Below are 18,352 nucleotides of genomic sequence, written 5' to 3'. Positions count from 1 at the left end.
TTTACCTGAAGGTTTGCTGTCTTTCAGGACTGGTCTGAGAGTGACCAGTTCTGCCTCCCAATGAGTCTTCACAGACACACAGAGTTTCTGTGTGGCAGGACTTGTACTTTTCCCCTGCCAAGCAGAACAAATTTCTGCTTGTTCAGAAGCATAATTTGAGATTAGTCTTTTCAATATGTACATAACCAGTGAAGTTTTTATTGTGTAGGAGCTGGATAAAAAGAGAGTAATGCATTATATTTGGAAGTGAGAATAAGTTCAAAGGCAAATGTAATTAGCTTTATTCTAACACTAATTGAAACAGCAGTGTAACAAATCCAAAAGACAACTCGTCAGGTTTCAGGAGTGCTGTCGTGTTTGACAGCCCATTTTCAAATTCATTGTCATTTTGGTTCCGTGGGAAATCTGGGATGTCTTAACATGAGCCCTGGTGCAGCCAGCTCTCCTGCAGTGCAGTTTCCAGTAGCTGGGTGGCAGTAGTACAAGCCCCTGTAGCCTGTGGTGCTCTGAGGTACCCAGCATAGTTGTTGCGATGTGTCCCTGGAAATGTGGCTCCTCAGGCTGCTGCATTGGGCCTCCCATCTCAGCACTGCTGCTGCTGTGCAGGGTACGGCATCTGAGACCAGCCACTGGCTTCTGGAATTGTTCTGTCACACCTGCAGCAATCTGGGAGGGTTAGGAGGCTCTGCTCTGTTGTTAATTCCGCCATCTGTTTGCAGCTGATTTCTTCTATGGATAAAGTGGTACAACAGCATTCAGCTAATTATCTCCTTTTTTTTTTGTTTTGTTTTGTTTTGTTTTTCTTTTGTTTTTAACAGCCTCAGTGTTCACTTGCCTAGCAATAGCACTGGGGTTTTACAGGTTCTGGAAATAGATCTGCATGGAATGACTGCACTAAATACAGACAGAAAAGGCCACCCAGGCAACACCACTTTGACAATAACCTTGGCACCTTTTGGTTTTGATATTCTAACTGTACAATAAAAATGTTTTCTGAATATGTAACACTAAAGATCAAAATAATTGGGGGGAAGTAGCCAAATAGTATTATTTCATTGCCTCCTATTCAATACTGTATTTATTTCAAAGTATTTCTTATGCTATACCAGAAAGTTTCCTAATATCTTCTAGAATTGAATTTGTTTTCTTTCTGGAAAATTCTCACTCTCGGCTCCTTTCAAAATAGAAATATTAAACATTTTATGAGAAATGGGAATACAATTCCCAAATTAGAGTTCCCAGTATGGGGATGCTAATACCAGACTTCAACCTACCTAATCTGATCCAAGTAAATTAATCTTGAACATAGGTTCAGGATTTTGCCTCCAGGCTGTTCCTCACTTTTTTGATGAATTCAAGCTTGTCCCTTTGGTTTTTTAATCTACATATGTAAAAACACACTCCAGGGCCTTTACTAAAGAACCTTTTTTTTCCTTGAAAACTGATTTACATTAATTCAAAATCTCATGTATAAAATGTCTCTATAGATTTTGTTAGTATCTCCTGCAATTTCTGTAAGCCCAGAGGTCCAAAGAATGGGAAAACTTCTCTGTCTTTGCCTTTCCAAGGGGGAATGCCGCCACTCCCAGCAGCTGTGTGCAGCTCTGGGGCAGATAAATGCTCTTAACTTCTCCCCTCAAGTAGTACAGAGTATTTCCAAGAAACCTGCACATGTTTTCTGGGCATAGCATCTGGCTTTTAATACGGAAATACTCAGAATCTCAGTGGTGCCAGGGTGGTGGTGGTCCTCCTGCCCCCTCCTGCAGGCGTTTTTGCAATCCCACGGGATACACTGACCCTCGTGACCACTCTGCCTTCTGCAAGGACTTGACAGTTCCTATTGTGGAGTTGCAACACAAGTGGATGCCTTCCAAAAGTGAAGCAGTTCCATCTTGTTGAGTACAAATGCATATGCTTGGTTTGATTCTTTCAGTATAATAATATTTTTTTAAGTCTTTCTGGATTAACTTTGAAGTAAAAATAGGCCTTTTATGGGCTAAGGACTGTTGTAGTACTGAGTACTGGCAATTTTTTTTATTGCTGTTTTATTCTGTTTACAGTTGAACTTGCTGGTATTCTGCCAATTCTTACATTCTCTGCATTAAATTATTTATCATCTTCATTCAAGAAAATAAAATTAATTTCTTACATTTGCTGTCTGGTTGACAATTTCTGCATGAAAGTTTAGCACCAATGGTGATGCAGGAAATATGCTCATCTGGTGCAGCTTGTCACCACCATCATTTCACACATCAAGAACCAGGCTCTTGATGCAAGGCTGTTAAGTCAGCATGCCTCTCCTTCATGGTGTACACAAAACCATGGATTTTTATTTTTCAGTATCCTTGAAATTCTCAGAGATTAAGTTTTCTTTGGTACTAAGGAGAGGATGGCTCAAGACTGACGCACTAAAATAATTATCTTCTAAGTCTCAAAATGAGGGTTCCAGAGAGAAAATAATTTCATGGTAGCACACAGCTGACAGAAAAGCTTTTATATGTGTAGTTATTTAATGGTTTTTAGGTATGGGGGAGAGGTCAGGGTTGCAATTTCTAACCACAAGCTACCCCATAACTTAGTAAACCCTTCAGCCTTGAGTTAGGCCCAGAGACCAACTGATGCAGGTCAGCTGGAACCTCACAAAGGAGTCACTTCCTGCCTTCTTTAGGAATGACTAAAGATGGAAATCAAGGTGCCTGGCACCCCTCTGCAGCTGAGTAGTTCTCCCACCCACTATTCAGCTTCCACACTGAATATGCTAGGAGGTAACATGCACTTTTTCTATCCTAAGGTGGCAGTACAAAATAGACCAGTGAATGGAGATACTTTCTTCAGAATTATGAGGGCCTGTGACTTTCCTGTTGTTAGGCCAGAGAACTAGAGAACTAAAAACAGTTCAGTGAAAAGTAGAGACCCACAGCTCGTCTGTAGAGCTGGGCTGTGCAAACACTTGGCATTATCTGGAATATTGCTTTTGTACCTCCAGTCTGCTGCCCCTCCTTTGAGGTTCGTTCCTCGGTGTAGTTGCATTCCTCCTGGGCTGCAGGCTGACTGCTTCTTTATTTTCATCTTTGCAAGACTTGGCCATTGTCTCAGCTTCCTGAAACAAAGAATACTGCAGCCATTAAACAGCAACCACTGAAAGGATGTGAAAATCTACATCTGGGAGTAACCACAGAATACTGTGTTCAGACTGAAGCTGAGGGCAGAGCACAGTCCTGGGGCATGGGATGGCAGCACAGCAGTGGGAGACTGGAAGGTCCCTTGGCTGTAGCAGTCACTCAGCCAGTAAAGGCTGCTTGGTTAGAAGGGGAAAATTACGAAAAAAACCACAACTGCCTAATGAAAAATATTGACAGAGAAAATGTTTGCTAGCCTGGCAATCACAAGGCTGAGAAGCAGAAACATCCTTGAAAAAGTGCAGCTGGCCTCTCTGAAATACAGCTGTGGCACCTAGTATTCAGAGCCTGAGATTCCACCAAGAAGCACAAAAAAAAAGACTGCAGAGGCAATTGACTGAAAAGGACGAAAATAGTCTGGGAAATAAAAAGTGCTCTGAAAAAATAGAAGCACCATCATCTATTGCCATCTATCTATTGTACAGATGAAAAGTAAAAAATTAGAATCATCATCACCTGCTTGCAATGTTGGTGTCCTCTTTCCTCTTATGTCTCTATCATATAAAAAGCTTAATTTTTAATTCAAAATAGAATCTGTCTGAGAACTCCTAGTGCTGCACGTACTGTTCCTTTCCCAAACAGACTGAATTCTCTCCATGAATTTTCTATGAGCTCTTGGGCTCTCATTCAGTATGCCTGACTGACTCCAGACACTGTGACATGGATCAAGTCCCTGTTACTGAATTTGTCCCCCTCTGGGGACCCACGGTAGCAATCTCTACACCCGTGCAGGCTGGGAAGCCCTTTAGGGGGTGACACCACCTCTCCTGAAGCACTATTCGAGTCTCAGACACCAGGTCTCAGCCAAGGGGAGCTGCCAGTCACTGGATATGCAGTATGGAAGCACTGGGAATCAGCCCACTCCTTAGGTGAACATTCAGATGAAGAATAGCAGTGCTTCTCTGCCAGGGTACAGAAAGAAACTGATATCCTTTCACAGCAGAGACACTGTCAAGGCCACACGAGGGCTCCTCCTCACTTCAGCGTCCCGAGCTGAAAGCTGTAGCACATTTTCTCTAGACTGTGCCCTCTAATAGAGGGAACAAACAACAGAAGCAGCAAGCAGGGGCCTCTGTGCCCCGCCCGGGGAGCTGGTGTGGCACTCACCACGGAGGCAGCAGAGGCGGTGCGGGTTTTCCCCCGGCCCTCTCGGAGCTGGTTTATCTCAGCACGGTAATCATCCAGCTGGCTCTCCAGCTTCTCCCGCCTGACTCGCTCATACTCCAGCTGCGCCTCCAGCTCCCTCACAGCCCTGCCAAAAGCAAAGGAGACAAGCAGAGCATGAAGTACATCCAGCCCTGCCCCGTGGCGCAGTGCCTTTGCCAGGGAACAGGTCTGTCACGCAGAAAGCAGCGCAGCACGCCTCACGCCGGCTGTGCTCAGGCTCCGGAGCCTTGGGGACAGCGCTGAGCAGCAGCTGTCCTTCCTCGGCTGCCAGCCGTGCTCAGCGCCATGGCACCACGAGATGGAGCCGCCTGCCCGCACACCGAGCCCGGGCCCCGCTGCCTGCGACCCGGCCAAGTTCCAGCTGCGGGGGAGGGAGAAGCGCCCAAGCAACCACGAAGTTATTATGAAACAGGGAAAAAGCACAAAGCCGGCAGCATTCTGGAAAGGTCAAGGCCAGCCTTCTCAATCACATCTGGTGCTTCTACACCCTTCCTATTGATTGGCTTAGGCACGGATGAGGAATACTCAGATGACAGCTTGCATGACTGACTTATACACAGTTGCACAAGATCTCACTGGTCACACCCTCAAGGGCTCCTAAATTATTTGAGATTCCTGGAACTGTTTAGCTGACACGTAATTCACACATAAACTGAGTCTCTGGAGTTGAGCCGGCTCTCTCATATATCAGGATGAACGATCCCAGCTACAAGGATGGAAGATCAGTAACAGGAAAGGGGAGACATCTGTCCTATGCATTCAAACAGCACAGGAGGAAAGCTCTCAGGGAGCCCTACCATGTTTCCATGTTTCCATGTTTCCCTGTTTCCCAGAGTGAGGAATTCCTGACTCAGGCCCTTTTGAGCTACCAATCAGCTTTACTGCCACTGCAAGAATGGCCTGTGCTCAGGGGACAGCTGACTTCTTCCATGCTTCCAATTAAAGAGGCACAGCTCCCAAACTGTGTGACACACCCATGGTGACAATTTCCTGCAACAAACTCTGGTTAAAGCACTGTGAAGTGATGCACACCAGGCCTCCTGCAGCAAAAGAAAAACTAGACTAAAGCAGAAATCTTCAAAATCTGCTACAGTGGCCTTCCCAAGTGGCAACTCCTGCTTTTCATCTAGCAAAATGTTGTTGTCATTAAGTATTTTATCAATAATGAGGTTTTCTGGCCTATGATACAAGCACCTTGGGGTTTATCTACAAATAGTCACCCTGGGAAGGGTAGGCAGGTATTCTGAGAAGCCTCATTTTTTTTGAAAAGAATAGTTTGGGGCTAGGGATGCTTTCTAGCCTTCACAGGTGGGAGAAATCCTTCAAAGAACCTCACAATTTTTCTAGTTTAGCCACACATGCCACAAAAAGCAACACCCCTGAAAGAGCCCCAGCAGAGCCTTCTAATAGACATTGTTAGTTTTTGAGCAGCTGCTCTATCCAAAATGAACTTTCCTGTCTGTCAGTAGTCAACAGTGATTTTTCCATCATTAAAACCAGATTGCTCTGACCTTTCAAAGTGGCATCAACACTTAAGCTGGTCACCCTCCTCTAAAACCAGGAGAGACACTTCTAGAAGTGATCAATCTCATCCTGAAGTACATGTCTAATTATGCCCTAGAAGTGGCTACACCTCTCCAAGAAGTTGAGAAAGGAGCTCATGGTAACTAACTCGGACAGAGGTGTCTGTCACCTATTGTATACATATCAAGTTAAGCAAGATGGACTTTCAGCATAAGCTGAGTCAAAGAGTGATCTGGAACCAGAAGAAATCCTGACCTCAGTTTCCTGGCTCAGATATGGCTGCAAAACATAGTACTTAATTGCAATCTGTGGCACCTATTACCTGCTCCAGATCAACTGCTAAGTCTGCTGTCTTCTTGATGGCATATAAGCCCCCCAGACAGTGACCAAATAAAGACAGTGGTTTGAGTTGGCCCAAACACATGATGGAGGTGGTTATCTACAGAGGCTGAGAACAAAGGGTAGCCAAACCTTTGACAGGCAGAGGTGGAGACAGGCCTGTCCTTGGAGGCTGCAGTATTGTTAAGTCTCTAAATCTTGGATAGACTTTTCTTTGAAATGTAGACAGTCTGTCCATCAAATCACCTGACCAACCTAACAGAACCATTGGATTTAATGGAGACATTGAGAATTAGATCTTATGAACAATGCTTCACATGCAAGGGCAGGTTTGCTGATAGTTTTTTTTCCTGTATTCTGGATACAAGCTAATCCTTTCTTGAGCACAGAAACATATTGCCAATGAACTGAAATGTTAGCAGGTCACTGAATAATCTCTGCTGTATGTGTTCTTCCATTCAAGCCATGCTAAGACTATTGCCTATGTTCAGATTTCCTGAAGAGCACACATGTATTTGGCATCCTCAGAGGAAACAAAACAGCCAGAAACTACCAGACCTACCGCACACATCTGCAGAAAAACCTGAAGACTGAACAGATGATCTCACACAAGAATCATGGACCTATCAAGCACTTGTGTTGGGGGGGCTAATCGTGGTGGTAGAAGTTTAGAAATGGCCAAATTGCTGCAGTTCATTTCTTTTGGCCTGGTTGAAGTTGGTAAGTGGAAAAGACAGAATGGCCAAATGCAAATTTGAGTGTAAATCAGCTTTAAAGGAAGATTTAAAATGGGTCCCACAGAGTTAAATATTAGCAGGGCAGAATGACCTTACTTCTCAACTTTCCTTTCTTCTTTTCTCATCATCTTCTCCTCTTCAGTTACTCCCCCCAGCTGTCTGTAGTTGCTGTAGGCAATTTCTAGAAGTCTCTGAAGTTCTTTAATCTTGTGATAGGCCCTTACTGTAAAACAGAGTTCTCCAGGTAGGTAAAATGCAAGAAGACAGTCATGCTGAAATCCAATAGTCTGTAGAATAGTCTCACAAACAAATGAGCAGAAATCACACTGCTCAGCAAACACTGAGCTACACCTGACACCCACACAGCAAGCAGATGTCAAAAACAAATAGCAATCCAACACTGTTGCACCAGCATGGATTAAAATGGTATGACAATTATGATCTGATTGCCTTCTGCTTGCTTTCTAATATTCCCCAATTTGTTTCAATGCTCAGTATTACAGATATCCTGTCAACCATCTCATCTTATAACAGAAAGAGCAGTTGGCTGGGACTGTCCTAGTTAGGGCTATAACGTCTTGATAACAACTTTTGCAAGCAAGGAATGATGGAAATAGAGTGCTTACCACGTGCATTCCTTTTCTCTGCTTCATCCAGGGTTAAATCTTCTTTGCTATCTGTACTCCCTTCCACACCATGTGTTTCAAAAAACTTGATGTTGTTTGCATCTAGTTCTTCATCACTAGAGTTACCGTTTCCAGTTCTTGGTGCCAACAGTTCCACAGCTGCCAGATGGCCAAATCTGCACAGAGAACAGTTAAAATCTGGAAAAACACATGTGGTAGAAACTCTCAAACTGCCCATGTTCCCATTTATCAGAGGGGTTTCAGAACTAAAGGAAGACTGGACACACACTACAGTTATCTATCTGCTTTTTGTAGTATTCTTATGGCATGAGCTCTGCCTCGATGGAATCTTACGGCAATGGCTCCTACATCAGAGGCATCTCTTTCCTTTGCAGGGTTTCTTAATTGAATCTTATCAGAATCTGCATTATTTTTATTAATGCAAAAATCAGCTGGCCTCATTTACTTTGTACAGCAAACTGTGAGTATACGGGCTCAAAACTGTCCTCTGGCAAATGAGCTAGTTTTCCTCTTTTGTGTCTGACCTCACTAAAAAGAAAATAAAATTAAGTGAAAATTAAAACCTTTTATAGTCACAATATTATAGATACAACACAGCCTTGCTTATCACTCAGAGCTGGAATTCATGGGCTTGATCTCTTTTTTCTCCATCACTGAAAATCAAGATTAATTCCAACAAAGATGACATGATATTGATACATAAAAGTAAATAAGTAAATAAGTAAATAAATGTCAGAGCTACAGGATATGTACTGCTACCTCTTGGCTACATCCTTTGGAGTCTCTCCAGCATCATTTGTAATGTCACAGTCAGCTCCCATTTCAACCAACCACTGTAAGCAATGGATATGCCCCTGTTCAGCAGCTAAGAGAAGGAAGGCATACACAAATCAATTATATACAACTGAAGTGTTTCAAACCTAACACGTCCTGACTTGCCATTATTTGGCAAGTCAGAGATGGGGTTCACTAAGACACCACAAGGGAGATACTATTTCAAGGGAAGCCTCTGTGTCAAGATGCTGACAATCACTTGGGTACACAGAGTTTTGGGGAAGAGCATGCAGTGTGGTTGGTGACTCTTTCTAGGTCTAGTACTGGCAGCTCTTGCTGAACACAAGCTAAACTAAACTTGCCCAGTCTCGTGTATGAAGCACAAGACACACAAATAACTGCTGTCCTAGTTGAAAGGCCTGCATGTCACAGTTTGGCAGCCCCAGCCTGGGGTGTGTGCTGCTGTCTCAGGAGAGAGAAGCAGGGCTTTGTGCTGGAGCTAAAGGTACAGCTTTTCTTGGGGCAGACACCCAAGACAGCACCTCTCAGCAGCATCCTAACACAACCCTACTCATATGATGTGCCATGGCCACTGCTCCCACCATGTGGTACCAGGAACAACGTCTCACTTATGGAAGATGGTATTTGGCAGGACTAGATTAAACTGTACACTGATTTTCTCAAGGAAGAATAAATCCATTTCTTGACAGCACTCCCTTTTGGATATCTTTTGTATTTGTTTTCTTACTGAGATAAGGAAATGAAGTCACAACAGCATGTAAACACTGGGGATGAAACAACCATAGGTCAGCATCATTCCAAGAAGAAAAAGTGGAATTTTAAAATCACTTCATATCAGTTATTTTAATAAGAACTTCAATTATGTTTTTTTAAATCTACTATATACCTAATCAAAAAGAAATGCAGGAAATGTGTTAAAAGCATATTACAAAAATGCTTCCCTCTTTCTTTTGTCTTTTGTTTCTTCTTTCAGATAATACTGTGAAACCCCAAACACAAAAGAACCATTTTTTCTGTAATGCCAGCAGTCCACTACATGCCAAAGTGTCAACCAGAAGTTTACCTTTCATCACAGCATCCTACCAAATGATTTTGTTGCGGTTTTTACAACATATCCCCACAGTACTGATGTATTCAGTAAATAAGGGCCCAGACCACAGTACAGATCATTCTTATATTTAGCCAGCCAGATGTTTCTAAAGGCCACATCTCGCCTGATTTAAAAAAAATCAAAACTATTTAGTTATATTAAATTAAGTGAAAATTAAAAACTTTTATAGCTAGGATACAGCCTTGCTTATCATTCAGAGCTGGAATTCATGTACTTGATCTGTTCTTTCTCAATCACTGAAAATCAGGATTAATTCTAGCAAACCTGACATGATATCAATATTCAAGTAGTTAATAAATGTCAGAGCTACTTAGTTTTCAGTTTAGATGCTGATTTGTCTTCATTGTAAGCTCTTTTTCCTTGACTTGAGCTTGGTTATATTGTTTTTAAAGTGACCCACGCACACATACATTACAAAATACAGGGTTTGGGGTTGCCTTTCCAAGCCCTCAAGGAATGAGATGCTGGTTTTCATTAAGTTTTTCTGATAAGCAGCCACTTGAAAAACAAAGTAAATGAATCAGCAACAAAGAGTAAAAGCTGAAATACAGATCATAGTTACTGACCTTTGTGCAGGAGAGTGGATCCTTTATCGTCCCGCTCATTTATGTTTATTACTCCACTTCTCACTAGGCTTCTAACCACTAGTAAGTCCCCATTGAAAGCAGCATCATGAGCTGGGAAAGCTAAAACTGAAAATGAAAGGCACATGTTTCCAAGCAGATGCCAGCAGTTCTACTGAACATGCTGGTATTTGTCTGACAGCTCACCTCCCTCATAGCAAATTATGTATGGACACTTCAGAGGTAGCAAGGATAATGCTCCTTAATCAGCTGAAATGCAGCTGTGTAACCAGCAGTGCTCACCTGACACTTGACTAAACATGTCTTAGTTATGGCTACAGGCACCTCATGCAGTTAAGAGATTAATTTCACAGGCCTGAAATAACAAGTACACCTTTGTGTACTTCTGCAGAATTACACATAATGCTTTTTTTTAAGTGTATCTTGATCCATACTCACCTTCCTGTGTCTCTGGATGTTCCTTCTCTTTTTCCACACCATCAATATATTGCAGAATATTATCTTTGTAGAACCGTTCAGCCAAGTCCCTTGGAGTCTCTCCGTGGTCATTCCTGGCTTTCAGAGTGTGTGTAACACTGCCCATTTTCCTGAGCAAGAACTTAAAGCAATGCAAGTGTCCTTCCACTGCTGCCAGATGTGCTACAGCACAAATGAAACAAAGGGTGCTAGAGCTGAGCCCTGTTGCCCACGGAGAAAGCAATGCTCCCACCACTGCTTAGAGCTGGCTCATCTAGCAGCACTGAGCCATCCAACACTGCACAGGGGGAAGAGCAGCCTCAGCTGAACTGCGGATGTTCAGCTCCACCCAGGACAGAGTTCAGCTCTAGGCAAAGGAGGTAAAGCTGCCAAGGATGGGATCTGCAAAGATGATTTCCTGGTGGAGCTGACTGCAGGAGACAGAACAGACTCCCAGCAGAGCACCAAATCCTAGCTCAGAGAGTGCACTGCTGGGCCTCACCTCCCCAGGAACACGGATCTCGCTGACCCTGCTGCCCCAGGGATACTTTCATAGGGGGACAGCAAGCAGTGTCCTTGATTAGGAGCTAAGGCCATTTCTGCTTTAGGCTCTACTGTGCCACCACAAAAAAGATGCAACACACCCTCGGTTACCTCACCCATAAAATGAGGACAGTGATAGGTGCTTTACTGGACAAAATATTTGAAGGTACATTCCTCACCTGACCTTTAGGCTATGCAGAGGTTTACTTATTTAATATTACCACAGTGCTGGGCCTACACCAAAGTAAGAGGTACCAAACACATGCTGACTCATTTGACATAAGTAATATCCTCTAACCCCGTTAATGAAAAGAACTTGCCAAATAAATGCTTATTATGATCTATCCCTCCATGAAAATGCTCTGTAACAGCTGGCTGATGTTCTAGAAACAAAAGGATTAGTTTGTCTCCAGATAAGAATCTCACTGTCTTCATAATCAACAAACAATGGGCCCAGGACCCAAAAAACCCATGTCAATTCATTTTTGGCACACACAAGTTCTCTATAGCAAACCAAAGCATCCACAGCTTTCCAGAGCATAATTGCTCTAAAAGGCTATGGACAATGGTTTTACAGCAAGATGACAATACCTCTGTACAGATGATAGTGTAAAATCTGAGCTTCACTGAAATAAGGGCAGTTTTTGCCATTGTCTGAATTTTAGCCAGTGAGTTAGGTTCTCAGGGAGAAGGAAAAAGAAGGGTACCATGCTAAAGGTAAGTCAGCTAGTGAAAAACTGACTCAACCCTTACAAATCCATTTTCAGATACCTGAAATCTGTTGGTATCCCAATTTCTCTGTTTTTCATCTTTCCTTTTATAAAATCAGACTAAAAATATTCACTCTTCTCAAAGCCACCAGTCAAAAAATTGTGTCTGTGAAAAATATTTAGAATAGGTTTGACTAGTGAGCAATAAAAGAAGCATGGAAGTAGCCCAAAAATTAATAGAGAAAAAGCAAATTGAAATGTTCAGTTAATAAGCACAGCCCCATTCTGTACATTGAATGAGACACAATTTTTTTTTCTTCCAAAATAATAGCAAGGAAATTAGCAATGATACTTAGACCCCTTGCTGTAACACACATATAAAAAAGATGCAGCCAGCTTCTAAGTTTCAGGTGCCTGGCACTGCAACGTCAAAAAAATTTCTTCCAGTATTCTCTTCAGAAAAATTATTGCACAGTTCAGCTAATCTTGAAGCTGAAGCATGTAAAGATAATTTAAGTTCACTTCTGTTACACAAGCAGACAACAACCTGGTTTGCACAGTACTTCTACTAATCTCTTACTAGCCTCGTTCCAAAATATCCTCTTTCCTTTGGAAGATAATACAATCAAACGAAACAGATCAAAGGTTGGAAGATCAAGCTTCTGTAGATACCAAAACACAACAAAAGCAGTTTTCTACTAACCATTTTATACAGAGCATTTAAGTAGAACTGTGCTGGCATCTGCTTTCTCTCCACAGAAGTCTGTTATCAGGGAAGTGTTCCCAAATGCAAATAAAGATGCCTTCCACGCTGCCTCCAGGGTGCCTCACATTGTGACCCCTTATTGCTAATGCACCAGATGTCCTGCTGGGATGCAGGAGCCTCACACCCTTTAACAAGCCCCAGGTTTGCAAAACACAGCATGGCTATCTGTTTCCTAGGTAAGGTAGTCCTTAGCAGAGGGTAAAAGATTTTAAGAAGGGATTTATAAAGATAACTGCACAAGTTATAGAGAGAAATGCTCTTTGGAGCAAATAATATATACTCTTTAGAACAAATAATGTGACAAACCATAAGAAGGAAAACGCTAAAATGAAAAGGATGCAAGGAGAATTCAAGACATGAACAATACCATTGAGCTTACAGAGAATATTGAGGCAGTAGGATGTTAGGGAGAGGGATACTGGAGAAAATACAAAAAGCAAGGAACAATCACTGGCAAATTTTTGTGCTGAAGTGAATACATTGATAATTATGAAAAGAAATTACAGATAATCCAGAAAAAAGCAGTATTCCAGAAATCAAGATGAAGAAATCACAGGAAAATGAAAACAACTGTTTCACAAAATCAGTTAAGAAACAGTGGGATACAAAAACTTGCATGCAAGCTCACTACACTGGCACCAAGTCAAAAAGTAGCACATGGCAGCTGAAACTACCTCCCCCTCCACCTATCCCTCTGTGACCTCCACTGGCATATGAGCTCCATCACACACACAGGAGATGCTGCTCACCTGCTCCCAGTCCCAGCATTTGTGAGCTCTCATCCTTGCTAGCAGCAGCAGGAAGTGAATGGGATACTGGAACCAACAGTAACACTTTGGAAAAAGTGGGCTATCTATGTGGATTGCATGGAATCAAATAACATTTATGAGCTCTCATCCTGGCTAGCAGCAACAGGAAGTGAATGGGATACTGTCACCAACAGTAGCACTTAGGAAAAAATGGGCTATCTATGTGGATTGCATGGAATCAAATAGCAAATGCTGCTGCTGTGAATTAGTTATAATTTGCCCAATCATCACATTTCACAACAACTGGAAACCAAAGGTTTTAAAACGTATGATTTATCCTGATATACCTGGAAGGTTTCCATTGTTATCCACATCATCTACACATGCTCCCCATCGAACAAGAAGCTGCAAACACCCCAAGCGACCGTGAAAAGCAGCATAATGAACAGGTTTCCAGTCATTCCTGTCTGAAACATTTACATCCTAAAATGAAAGTAGCAAGTTAATTCATTCACTTCTGAATCCTAAGACACAAGACAAATTTTATATATGGAAATCCACTGTTCATTGTGTTAAATTATTTAAATCAAACCAAATAACGTTTTTCAAAGTTCAAACTGCGTTACATGCAGTTCCAGCTTCACAACAGGTACTGTTCACAGGTTCTTGCTTTTACTTAATACACTTAGAAAAGGTGCATTTTTAGACATGTTTTTATCATCATAGTGACCTGCATTGGTCATTATTCCTTAAATATGCATCTGGACTAATCTTCCTCTTTTTTTAAGTTTATGTCTCCTTTACTACAGAAGATTTTTAGAACTGCAAAAAATTACCATCACGCCAGTACCTGATGCTCATTTAATGACATACTCAGCAGAAAGTGATTTACTCACATTATTGATTCTCTCTACATTTTTTGATCATGTCCCTAAATGTATATCACAATCTAAAAAACCATAAATTTACCCATGGAATAAATTCCCCCCCAGTAATTAATCTCCAGCCCTAAATGTCGGTTTAAGCGAGGGAGAGTTTAGCCTGGGAGAGGCTGCCGGGCTCAGGCAGTGCAGCAGGCCGGCCGGCAGGAGTCTCACCGCCCCCGTGCGCAGCAGGCTCTGCAGCGTGTACGAGTGCCCGTGGGCTGCAGCCAGGTGCGAGGCCGTGCAGCCGCGCTCGTCCCGAGCTGCTGCGTCCGCTCCGCTCACTAACAGGGCCTGAAAGAAATGCAAAGCACACGTTCATTTCACAAGCTGAAAAAGCAAACATTTCCTAGAAGGACAGTGCATGATGACCAGCAGGATAACTCTGGGCTGACCTCAGGGGTCTGGTATTGCACAAAACAGATCTGTTTGCACAGACAGCGCAAATGAGTGCTCTGCTCTGAAAACGACTAACTTAATTTGACATGTCAAGACATCAAATGAGCTACTCATAGCTCCCTGAGGGGCTCCCTCAGCTGATCTTCATAATGAATTTGTCCAGTGTTAAGGTCTGCCCTAGTAACTTTTGCCTGAGAGGGAGTATTTGCAGTACCTGCATGCAGGCATCCTGCCCGCGGATGGCTGCCAGGTGAGCCGCAGTCCAGCCCCTCACGGTCACACGTGCGGTGTCGGCTCCATGCCAGAGCAGCCACTGAAGGCACTGCTCAACAAAACCAAAGGCTTCTTATTTAACTGAACCCATCGTGTCTCTGAGGCACGTTTCAACTAGAATCCATCCATCACAGTTACATTTCAAAACAGTGCTGGAATACTTCCTTATGGAAATAGGAGATCCCAGAGCATGCCTTAAACAGGTATTTGTGCATTAGGAAGTTATGGGTAAGTTATACTTTCCAGGTTTCACCCAAGGGTACAAAATGTGCAAATAACCTACTAATTCAGACCCCAGCATCAATGTTACAGTATGACTTTATCATTTTACTCTTCCAGATTTAAAATGTAATCTGTGAGAATATTCTTATGGCATGAGGTTAAAGCATTGGAAAAAACAATGCAAACATGCTCACATGAATTCCAGCTAAAATTATTGGCAGAAAAAAAATCACATACAAAATTTAAAGCCTCATTTAATTTATTAGGCTTCTTAGGCATGTTATCCCATATCTCTTCTCATCCTTCCATGGCCTAGTTTTGTTTTATTCATCTTTTTCCAACAGATATCATTGCTTGCAATGGAAAGCTTTATGAACTATTCAAAGACAGCTAGAGGAACAGTTAGAACTTTTTATTATATATTCTTATGATTTATTATCTTCTTTCAGGCCATCTTACAGCTTCCTCCACTATTTCTGCCAAGGAGCTTAGTGACAAACAGATAATTCAATAAAGTCTAACAGACTGATTGCAAAGGAGGAGAGTCCAATGAAAAATGGCAGAACTTAGAGAGGCAGAAAGGGAAGGTAAACAATCTGGTTTTGGGGCTGACATTAGCATTTTCTTGACAGTGTCTCTACATTCCAGAAGCAGCTCTGCACTTAGCAATTCTTGAGTCTAGCAAGAACTTCATGTTTTTTCTTTTGGGACATGAATGGCCTTGCTGCTTCAAGTTTAGACTGCCATGAACAATGAACAAGGAGGCTGCAAGAAGGAGAATGTTGTACTGAACACAGCAGTTCAGTCCTTCTGGAAGTTTAAAATATTGATGCAATCATTTGCTGATTTCTCTACCATTATTCAACATTTTCATTTATTAAAATAAAGTGTATTAGGACAACTTCTATGGAGAGTGAGGCATGGGACATTGGTAAGCAGAATGAATATATTTTCATGTCACTTCTCACTTTTCAGTCACCTTTAGAACATTTTACACAACCTACAGGATTTTCTAGGTGTCTCAAGAGAACGAGAAAATGCAGTAAAGACAAAAGAAGGTCATGAGTCTGAAAGGGGGGCCATAAGGCACATTTTGCTCAGAGTAAGAAACACGATTTTGTAAAATATGGCAAAGTTGATTGAGTAAATTGCCTAGGTCTTCAGAAAGAAAAAAATAAAATCCAAAATCCTGTACTCCTGCCCTTGGTGAATATATTTAATAAGAAAAGCAGGCAGAGATTATTTTTTGAGATTATTGATTCAGTCTGATTAAAGCAATGTTGTGTTCAGCCTCTCCCAAAGAAGGAAACAGGGACTTATAAAAGCCCAGCTATGCCTGTACACTAAGGTAATGCTTTACCTCCAGACTTCCCGAGTGGGCAGCACACTGCAAGGGTGTGAATTTGTGAACTACATCCACCTCATTAATACTGGCTCCACTTTTTATCATCGATGCAAGCTGTTCTACATCCCCAGCTTTCACTGCTTCATGCACACTAGTGTAATTTTCCTTCTTCTTGACAACTAGTGAGGAGTAATGAAAGGGTATTAGTGCACTGCTTAAATCAGCAACATTTAAGAGATAGAGAATGTGTGATGAATCAAAAAAATATCAGATTTGACATTAATGGCACAGAATCCAACTCTAAATGTAGAAGCAGTAGGATAAAAGAAAAAAAAAATCTTCTGTCACCAGGCCATGGTATCAAATGACCTGTGTCCTCCCTTTAGGCCTTTCCACTGATTAACTACAAGACTGGAAACAATGAGAATTACATATCCAAACCCCTTGCAGCATCTTGATACCTTGACAAAACTTGTAAACAGAAATATGAGATGTAAGTAGATCTAATGGCCAGGGGGGCTAACTTCAGATAGCCAAACGTGAAAGGAACCTAAACCAATTAGTATTCACCTTCTGCAGTAGTCATCATTCTGGTACCAAAGTGCACCAACACTGATTACATTTCACACTGCTGGAAGTCCTGAAGAATTGGGCTACTGTTCAGCAAGTCAAGAAAGCATAAAACTGAAGCTCTCAAGGTCTTAGTGCCTCAGTTCCTCTGCCTGTGGAGAAGAAATGGTAGTGGCAGTTAACACTGTTACACAATTCAAGGTAAAAAAATATTAAAAAATATAAAAGAGATATTGCACGGACGTGTTTGTCATATTTGAAAAAAAGCACTAGATATAATTAAAAACATCCTCTGCAGTTTCCCATTGCCTATTTTCAAATTATCTGTAGTGTGATAGTAGAGCTCGGGCAGATTTGGGGTTGCTACAGAGAGGAGGGGGGGAGTGAAGCTCCAGCACTCCAGTCTGACAGTAACACACCCTGTGTGGATCCTGTGCCTGTGTCTCACCCCACCTCCACCTCCCCAGCTTGGCAGGCTGCATCACTGCCCTGCACAAAGCCTAGAAAATTTCAAAACCAGGACTCCATCCTGCAAAACACTGTACGAACAAACAGCAGCAGCACAGAAACACAGAATAATTCCAGTGGGAAGGGGCCTCAAGAGGTCATCTAGTTCATGTTTTGAGATTTGAGTTGTTTGGGTTATTTTGAAGAACAGTTTCACCACGACATAATTTTCCCCCAAGGAAGAAATTGCTCATTATACCAAGTGAGGGTCACAGATTTCAGCTGAATTACACAACATCACAGGCAGGACTGGCTGATTACACTGCTCGGCAAAGTTCTAATGTGTTTAACACAATGTTTCGGTACAGCAAGTTCAAGGCAACTCCCTCCCCCCCCCTCCCCTTAACCCAGAAGAAAAGCAAACAAGGCCCACCAGCAGAAAGAATTTTGTCTCCCCTCTCCTTCTGGATACCTACTACTGCATGGAGACGAATGCCAAGGGTGGGTGGCTGCCCTGGCTTCTGGGCACAGGACAAAGGCAGCAGCCTGGGAATGAAGCTCAGAAAAAAGCTGTTAACATCAATTCTGTAAGAAGACACATTGATGTTCAAAGCGAAGGGCAGGCTCCATAATTCTAGCGCAATTCTTTTTTACCAAAAATTGTTATCAAACAGTCGTTCAATGTTCTTGGAGAAAAGTTTGCAGAAAGAATTCAGTAAGCACTTTGAGATCGGTACCTGCCCAAAATCCAGTTAAAGAAATTAAGTGAAGAAGGATATGGCTCGGAATAGGGGAAGGCACAATTTAAGCGTTCCGATGTTTCCGTAACACACACCCCCAACCCCTCGGAGCTCGGCTTTGGCAGC

General features: G+C 42.3%; 1 protein-coding gene across 3 annotated transcripts; it reads right to left on the bottom strand.

Moving 5' to 3' along the window:
• Positions 1–257: 257 nt before the first annotated feature.
• On the bottom strand, positions 258–18,346 carry ANKRD42 (ankyrin repeat domain 42). Of its 3 annotated transcripts, XM_031066034.1 has the most exons (14): positions 17,963–18,346; positions 17,040–17,191; positions 16,485–16,648; positions 14,844–14,951; positions 14,405–14,524; positions 13,655–13,790; positions 10,522–10,722; positions 10,066–10,191; positions 8,353–8,458; positions 7,573–7,748; positions 7,043–7,169; positions 4,287–4,431; positions 2,981–3,100; positions 258–729 (listed from the first exon to the last, which is right to left on the bottom strand). In XM_031066034.1, the coding sequence occupies exons 2-14, from the start codon at positions 17,056–17,058 to the stop codon at positions 697–699; spliced, it is 1,581 nt and encodes a 526-aa protein (XP_030921894.1). In that variant the 5' UTR covers positions 17,059–17,191; positions 17,963–18,346; the 3' UTR covers positions 258–696. The 3 variants fall into 3 exon arrangements, with proteins under 3 accessions (XP_030921894.1, XP_030921895.1, XP_030921896.1); XM_031066035.1 differs by lacking the exon at positions 16,485–16,648; XM_031066036.1 differs by lacking the exons at positions 258–729; positions 2,981–3,100; positions 4,287–4,431; positions 7,043–7,169 and having other exon boundaries at positions 7,729–7,748; positions 8,350–8,458.
• Positions 18,347–18,352: the final 6 nt, after the last annotated feature.

Source organism: Geospiza fortis, unplaced genomic scaffold, assembly GCF_000277835.1.
Source record: "Geospiza fortis unplaced genomic scaffold, GeoFor_1.0 scaffold16, whole genome shotgun sequence".
In the NCBI taxonomy this organism is placed as follows: domain Eukaryota; kingdom Metazoa; phylum Chordata; class Aves; order Passeriformes; family Thraupidae; genus Geospiza; species Geospiza fortis.
The sequence above is the reverse complement of the archived record's forward strand: the minus strand, read 5'-3'. Positions and strand labels throughout refer to the sequence as shown.